This window comes from Canis lupus, chromosome 8, assembly GCF_048164855.1.
Source record: "Canis lupus baileyi chromosome 8, mCanLup2.hap1, whole genome shotgun sequence".
NCBI lineage: Eukaryota > Metazoa > Chordata > Mammalia > Carnivora > Canidae > Canis > Canis lupus.
The window spans coordinates 77,191,276-77,199,976 of record NC_132845.1 but is presented as its reverse complement, the minus strand read 5'-3'; the positions used below and the strand labels follow the sequence as shown (position 1 = coordinate 77,199,976).

The 8,701-nt window shown below is 46.2% G+C and overlaps 1 protein-coding gene across 1 annotated transcript; it reads right to left on the bottom strand.

Moving 5' to 3' along the window:
• Window positions 1-3,280: 3,280 nt before the first annotated feature.
• Window positions 3,281-7,877, bottom strand: CHCHD2 (coiled-coil-helix-coiled-coil-helix domain containing 2). Its single transcript, XM_072837634.1, has 4 exons — window positions 7,173-7,877; window positions 5,111-5,357; window positions 4,218-4,368; window positions 3,281-3,586 (listed from the first exon to the last, which is right to left on the bottom strand). The coding sequence occupies exons 1-4, from the start codon at window positions 7,220-7,222 to the stop codon at window positions 3,576-3,578; spliced, it is 459 nt and encodes a 152-aa protein (XP_072693735.1). The 5' UTR covers window positions 7,223-7,877; the 3' UTR covers window positions 3,281-3,575.
• Window positions 7,878-8,701: the final 824 nt, after the last annotated feature.

Genomic DNA, 8,701 nt, shown 5'->3' with positions numbered 1-8,701 from the left:
GTCAGGCTCCGGACATGGAGCCTGCTTCTCCCTCCTCCTGTGTCTCTGCCTCTCTCTCTCTCTCTCTCTCTCTCTATGTCTATCATAAATAAATAAATCTGAGATCCCTGGGTGGCGCAGCGGTTTGGCGCCTGCCTTTGGCCCAGGGCGCGATCCTGGAGACCCGGGATCGAATCCCACATCAGGCTCCCAGTGCATGGAGCCTGCTTCTCCCTCTGCCTGTGTCTCTGCCTCTCTCTCTCTCTCACTCTGTGCTTATCATAAATAAAATAAAATAAAATTTTAAAAAAAAAAGAAAGTTTTAAATAAATAAATCTTTAAAAAAAAAAAAAAAGGAATCCATCTCTGAACTGCTTCCATATTTTCATCCTTAACCCATCTGGTTTTCAGCCTGTGGGCTACTGGGAGTTGCTCTGGGTGCCAGGAAAAGCATATGGGCTCGGACGGTGTACACCTTCGGGCTCTTTGAGTGAGGGTCCTTATCACTAGGATTCTACCTTAAGAGGTAGACATCGGAAATAATGTATGTAACACACTGGCCCAGTAGACACTTGCTTATTGCTCTCATTGTAAAGCCACTTTTTTCCAAACCCCTAATTCTAATATAAATGGAGGGATAATGCAGTGCTTCAGATAGTCCAAGCCCACAAGCACCCATTTGATTAGCATTTCACAAAGCACTTACACATTTTCACTTGCACCCCAAAACTCTGATATTAAGCCCATTTGAAAGAGAATTGACTTGCTCAAGGTCACCGAATAGGGGAGTAGAAGGGCCTAGACTAAGCCCAGGTGTGGGCCCAACAGCTCTTTCCATTATTCATGCTGACGATCTATTTCTACTCTGGGGAGGTAATTTGCTGGATTGCTACATTGACAGAAGTTGGGGATGACTTGGGCCTATGCACAAAGGCCTCTGCTTTCTGAGATGCAACATCTGCCTCCAGTGATGAAACAATCTCCTCCTTTCACTTCTGTCACTAATCTCCCTCTCCCTTTTGTTGTCCTGATGCTAAGCTATAGACTTGACTTGTGCTTTATACTTTCAATGTTTAACAAAATCCCTTCTGACCTCAGGGCAAAAGGCCAGTGTCCTTAAGTGGATAATTCTGTGCCTGTCTCGGTGTAGCCATGGCTCCTACCAGGAAGAGGACAGGCTAGCCAGACTTGCATTTTTTTGATGTCAGCAGTTCATTTTCCTTTTTTTAACTTTTTTTTTTAAATATTATTTATTAATGAGATACAGAGAGAAGCAGAGACACAAGCGAAGGGAGGCTCCCTGCAAGGAGCCCAATGCAGGACTTGATCCTAGGACCTTGGGATCACGACCTGACCTGAAGGCAGATGCTCAATCACTGAGCCACCCAGGTGCCTTTTTTTTACCTTTTCTATTTAAATTCAATTATCATATTCTGTAGTAGTTTCAGAGACAGAATTCAGTGATTTATCAGTTGTATATAATATCCGGTGGTCATTACTTCAAGTGCCCTCCTTAATGCCCATCACCCAGTTACCCCAACCCCTCACCCACCTCCCCTCCAGCAACTGTTTGTTCCCTATAGTTTTAAGAGTTCTTCATGGTTTGCCTCGTTTTATTTTTCCTTTCTCCTATGTTCATCTATTTTCTTAAATTCCACGAGTGAAATAATCTATTTCTCTTATTTTGCTTAGCATAATGCCCTCTAATTCCATGTTGTTGCAAATGGCAAGATTTCATTCTTTTTGACGGCTGTTTATTTTTTTTATTTTTATTTATTTATTTATTTTTAATTTTTTTTTAACTTTAATTTATTTATGATAGTCACAGAGAGAGAGAGAGAGAGAGGCAGAGACACAGACAGAGGGAGAAGCAGGCTCCATGCACCGGGAGCCCGATGTGGGATTCGATCCTGGGTCTCCAGGATCGCGCCCTGGGCCAAAGGCAGGCGCCAAACCGCTGCGCCACCCAGGGATCCCTGTTTATTTTTTTTAAATGTAAACTCTATGCTCAATGTGGGCTCATGACCCCAAGATCAAGAGTCACATACTTGTCTCTTCAGTCAAGTCAGAGACAGCCAGGTGCTCCATTTTCCCTTGACCCACCGACTCAACAATACATGTACCCACCCTATACCATCATACCTTGGACAGAGGGGCACTAAGGCTATGAACTTACAAGTCCTGAGCTTTCACAGAAATCCAGAAGGGAATGGGCTGGGGGATTTGCTAAGAGTGAATGGAACATGGCGATTCAAAGCAAGATGGTCTTGGCCCCTTTCAGGAACTCAAAAGTTGGGCACTCTAAGAACACAGCTGAGGACGAGGCAGCAACTGAAAAATCTACTCACTAAATAGCACTTGACTCACCTTGCAGTAACACAGGTCTCTGAAACTCAAGAGATTGGAAAAGAAACCAGCCTCAGAAACATACTTTTGAAAATAGAAAAAGTGCAGAGCACAAGGTAGACTTAAGATCAACTTCCAGAAGTGAATGAAATTTTTGTTTTGTTTTTGTTTTTTTTTTAAAGATTTTATTTATTTATTAGAGAGAGAGAGAGAGAGAGAGAGAGAAAGGCAGAGACACAGGTAGAGGGAGAAGCAGGCTCCATGCAAGGAGCCCGACGTGGGACTCGATCCAGGGACCCCAGGATCAGGCCCTGGGCTGAGGGCAGCGCTAAACCGCTGAGCCACCGGGGCTGCCCCTGAATGAAATTTTTGAGTTGTGAGGAATGGAGCTGGGTTTTTAAAAAATGATGCACACCCCAAACGGAGTCCATCTCCTTAAGATAACATGGAGTGGGCACTGCATGAGTCTTTCAGGAAAGGGGAGCTACAATGCCTTCCATAGAAGAAAAACATTTGTAGGCAACTGTGCCTGTATTGAGAATGGTTTTCATCTCTGACCAATTAATCCAATTAACTGGTCAGGGCAGTGACACGTGGTGCTGACCCGGCCATGAACTCACTCATGTCATGGTCTAGTCCAGTACTTCCTTTACCACTCACTTGATTAGTAACAGTATTTAAAAGTTTCTGGTTACCGCTCAGTTTACCAAACACTAGCCTTCCAACTGGAGCCTTTTAAATGAGCACTATGCTTGCTAGTGAGCTACTTCCTTACTTTTCTACAAAAGCTCCTCAGGGAACCCCGTCAGATCCTCCAGGTGGAATGCTAATTTAATACAGTGACTATAAAACAGACTTTGAGACATGCTGAGAAAATTGGGTTCTTTTGCAAAATGCGTATGTTCAGAATGCATATACCATATCTACTTAATAATCCTACACTTCAAATACACTATTTTGGGAGAAAATCACTTTATTCTAATTAATTCATAAATGATAACGTCACAAAAGGTGATTTAAGGAGGCACACAAACATCTGCCCAGCCCCCAACTCAAACCATCTCAATAAACTTCTATACTAAAAATACCCTCATTCATTAACAATTCTGAAGAAAGCTGTATTTAATGATGAAGGAGAGGTTTAACTGGTGGTTTTACACTTTATATCTTCTCTATTAATTACATTTTTATGCTAAATTAACTTGGTCATGAGAGATGATTTTCCATATCTTCCAATTTGAACTTCTTGATTAGGCTAATCCTGCAAAGAGAAAAGGTAAGTCAGAAGAGCAACAGCTGTATATTCTTAGCAAAGCAGAAGCCCTCCATATGGTAAAAGGAGGGGTGAAAGCCTAGGTTATCAGTTTCGTACCTAAATGAAGGTGGGAAAATGAAAACGAGCATTTTATAAATTGTGAATTTTTAGGGCAATAGGAGGAAATTACATAAAAACAAGTTCACTACCAACATTCCAGTGTTCCCAAATCTCAGAATTCCACTGAGGAACTGCATAAACTCTTCTCTCAAATAAGGTGTGAAAAGCGTCAATAACTTATCAGTCTTTATATCCCATCCTGGACTTCGTTGAAAATGGAATGTAATCTTACATTCACAGCTTTATGGCCAGATCACCCACATCCTATAAACAGAACAAGACCTGGTACACTAATCTCTACTGAGGAAAAATCAGATACACAACATAACTGGTAAAAGCTTAATATAATGACTAGAAACCTCTGGACCAGGTCTTTGTTAGAAGAACTAGATTATTTATAGAATGTAAACAAAATCTCCTCTAACTTGTCAGTTTAATTTAATAAACAAAGACTCCCATAGCTCTATAGGGCCAGGAGTACCCTGCTCTGAACTGAGCAGATGCTCGATCTACCTACCATTTGCAAATCTGCACTGTTTCAGCACCTCGCTGAAACCTTCACAAAGCTTTAGGTCACCCTGGTTCTGGGCACACTCCAGGAACTGTTTCATCTCGTAGTGGCATGGGCCAAACTGCTGCTGGTATGCTGGCTGGGTTCCCTGAGGCTCCTGCAAAGGCATAACATTCAGGACCCTTGAGAAATTAGATTTACACCTGAACAAAGAACAGTACCCAATATCTTTGAGGTCAACTGGGGAAACATAATTAGAACCAAATGCAAATTAAAGTTACTACCTAAAAACATGGAAAGTGAGAAATTTTAAAGGCAGAAAGCAAATAGGCTTTAACAAAATTCCAGGTAAAATCAGAAAGATTCAAGAACAAAGATGCAAATAAAGTTAAATGATTACATGCGTATCTAAATACCAGTGGGGTTCAATGTAGTTCAGAGGAGAAAGTGGGACTATAATAGAAAAATAGACGGATAAGCATGTCAAATACACCAGAAATACAACAGAGTCCACACTGAGGTTCATCAGAGGAGAAAATTCACATACTTCAGAAAGAGGGGCAGTGGCAAATACCAGATAAGAGGTCAGAGAGCTCTACTAAAGCTACTAAAAAGGTTTTTCAATACTTAAGATTGAAACTAAATTTAAAATAAGGGGAAAATGGCTGTTCTACAATGAATCAGGTTGAACTGCTATTCTACTCCTTGGGAACAAATACAATGTGGACAGTACTTGATGCTGGTCTAAAGCACTAACTCAACTGCCAAACATGGCTTCTGACAAACCATTTTCTGTTAGGAGGACCATGGATTCACAGCTCCTATACATAAGGAACTGACAAATAACTAGCTTTTCTTGTAACCTACCCAATGAAAGAAAACACTGCCCAAAATCTTACCTGGTAAGTGATGTCGGGCCTTGAAGGCTCAGTGTTACTTCCTCCACCAAAGCCCCCAGTAATGGCATGCCCAATCGTGTGCCCTACAGCAGAGCCTACAGCCACGCCAGCTGCAGTGGTTGCCATCTGGGCCATGAGACCTGGCTGTCGGGGTGCAGCAGGTGAGCCAACAGCAGATGGCGGAGCTGCTGCTGGTGGCTGAGCGGCTGGCGCTGGTCTAGGCGCAGCTCTCATCTGAGGTGCCCGGCTAAGAAAGAAAAGAACAAAAAGCATGAAAAGTGCCCACTTCCTACCAGGCTTGGATACTGTCATCTAAAGAAACTGTACTGTTCACACAACACAGGTTTGAACTGCATGTGTCCAGTATGTGTGGATTTTTTTTCAATAAACACAGTATAAGTATTGTGTGTGCTTTCTCTTATGATTTCTCAGTAACCTTTTCTTTAGCTTATTTTATTCTAAGAATACAGTATTATAACATATATACAAAATACGTGTTAAGTGACTTTATGTTATTGGTAAGGCTTCCAGCTAGAGGCTTTCACTAATATTCAATCCTGCTTTAGAATAAGTCTTCACACATGATGTCCCCTCTGGCCATTTTTAGACTGTTTCCTTGGGTGCTCTTCCCCCAAATAAGGCTAGGTTGGAAGTTTATTTTTTTAAGATTTTATTTATTTATTCATGAGAGACACAGAGAGAGACAGAGAGACCGAGAGAGAGAGAGAGAGAGAGAGAGAGAGGCACAGGCACAGGTAGAGGGAGAAGCAGGCTCCATGCAGGGAGCCCAACGGGGGGGTCAATCCTGGGGGTCCAGAATCAGGCCCTGGACTGAAGGCAGCATTAAGCGGCTGAGCCACCTGGGCTGCCCCTAGGTTGGAAATTTATGAATTTGCTTCCAATCAGGTGGTATCTGGCATCACTTTATAAAAATTTGGTTTTTCTGTCCTCTGGAGAACAGCTTCTTTCCCTTAAGTGAAGGACTGTCCTACAGTCCTAGCATACAGTCTGAACACAATCCACCTCACTCCAGAGAAGCAACGTGGTCCTGTGTTTAACACCCTAACCGGTTGTTGGAAGACTTGGGCCAGACCTGGCTTTCCTATTTACTGGTAGGGTGACCTCGGACAAGTCACTTGTTCCGAGGCTCCAGTTTCCTTATTCCTGGAAAACAGGAATAACATCTATCCCTAAGGTTACGGGTGTTAAAGTGTAACTACCAGTATATTTCTTTTTTTTTCTTCTTTTTTTTTTTTATTTATGATAGTCACACACACACACACACAGAGAGAGAGAGAGACAGAGGCAGAGACACAGGCAGAGGGAGAAGCAGGCTCCATGCAGGGAGCCCGATGTGGGACTCGATCCCGGGTCCCCAGGATCGCGCCTTGGGCCAAAGGCAGGCGCCAAACCGCTGCGCCACCCAGGGATCCCTACCAGTATATTTCTAAAGTGTTTTATGAATTAGACGATGTCGTGTACAAGGAGGCTTCGGTCGCTGGGCCGAGCCTCTGGACCGCTCTCTGTGGGCTCGCAGGTTACCCTGTTTACTGAAATGCAATCATTCTCCCCATTATACTACCTTTCACCGATACTCGTTTTGTCTTTTTATTTACTTCAGAAGCTTGGGCCGGTTTACCCTTACAAATACTCATTTACTTCCAGGATATGACCGTTTTAACTTAAAATGCGCTCTGGGCGGGCTGGTTGAATCGGGGGAGGGGCGTCTAGATCCTGGGGTCGTGGGTTCCAGCCCCACGCCGGGTGCAGAGCTCACTTCAATAAACGTAAAGCATTTTTTAAATGAGCTCTCGAATATTTTAAGAACTCACGGGCATTCGAAATCAGAAAGTTCGCCACCAACGGGAAATGTGGCCAAAGCCCAGTCACGATGCCCTGGCGGGGGCGGGCCCACCTCACAGCGGTACCCCCCTCACCCCCACACCCGCCCTCGGCCGGCGCCCAGCACTCCGCCGCCCCCTCCGCGGCCTCCACCAGCCTCCGCCCGGCCTCCGCATGCGTCACGGCGTCGGCAGGGCCCCAGACCCCGCAAGGGCCTCACCTGGCCGGAGGAGCCATGCGGGAGGCGCGGCTCCGGCTTCCACGCGGCATGTCTACTGGGACAGGAGCACGGCGCCCAGAAGCCCGACACTCGGCGAAGACCCCAGAGGCTTCGGCGGGAGCCAGAGACCGGAAAACAGGGGGTGGGGCTGGCCTCGGCGTGCGACCAATCAGCGCACAGGCAGAGGCCTCGCGCGCCTACGTCTCCGCGGGCCCTGAAGGTCACTGGAAGAGCACGCGCCACGCCGGCGCCGGGTCGGACGCGGCGTGCGTCATGAGCTCCGCGCCAGGCTGCCCCGGGAGACCGGAAGGCCTGGAGGTGCCCCGCGCGCCTGTTTTCCCAGCCCAGCGGGAGGCAGAGCCGTTCGCTTTTGCTTAAAAGCGTCGCTGCCTTCCGCCGACGTTTCTATTGGTGACGGGGGGACGAAGCCAGCCCTGAGAGGGAGGCCGGTGTCGGCGCGGCTGCCACCGGACCTTAGTTAACTTTCCTCAGCATTAAGTTACGTATTTGGGTAAGGATCTTTTGAGGCACCGTGTGGGCACATGGTGTGAGCGGGACGGAGGAAAGCGGATGCGTTAGGCAGGGCCCGCGGAGCTGAGGTGATCCCATTTTTATTTTACCTGTGGACTCAGGCCGTAATAATGCCTTACCGTGGCTCCTCTACCTTTCCGGGCCCTTTTCGTACATGCCATAGCGCTTGTGCCCGTAATCGGGGTAGTGCTCGTTCACTGATAATCAAAAGTGTAGTGAATGATTTCCGGGCGCTGGCTCCAACGAGACTCTTTCTTCGTGGACTTTGGGTCAGGAGGGGACACACGACAGCCTGCACACCCCGAGCCGCCGTGACGGGCAGCCTCGGCAGGGTGGGCGAGACCGGGCGTGAGGCCCCCGGGGAGGGGCTCGCACCAGCGCCGGGCACGGCGGCTGGAGGGAGCGGGGCCCCTGGGACGCGTCCGCGCGCCTCCGGAGCGGAGGAGCTGGCTCGGGGCGCTCCCGGGAGGGCTCCGGGCAAGGGGAGAGAGCGGAGGTGGCTTGCACGTCGAAGAGAAATTTTCCCCTTCCGCCTGAGGTCGCGGAGTTCAACGCATTCTCTCCAGTAACAGCAGAATGTTCGTGGAATCGAAGGGTAAATAATCCAAAGACCTGTCATGAAAAAGTTTTATTTTCACAGAACTTAATGAAAGCTTTACAAATGACGTGACATTTCTCTGGAGAATTCATAAGCAGAGACGGAGGAAAGGAGCCTTATAAGGACATCCTGGCACAAGCGCTCAGAATGAACATCCATAACAGAGACGATTTTTTTTTTTTTTTTTTTTTTTTTTTTTTTTAACAGAGACGATTTTAATCGCACCTGGCTGAATCATGAATTCCCACTCCGAGGAGAGAATATTAGATATTTGTGCAAGATTATTTTGTCCTAGTAAAAGATTGGAAACAAATTCTTGTCAGTAGAATACAAATTTTTTAAAAAGGCGCAGCACACAATATACAGCTATAAAAGGGAATAAACTCTATATTGTTATGAA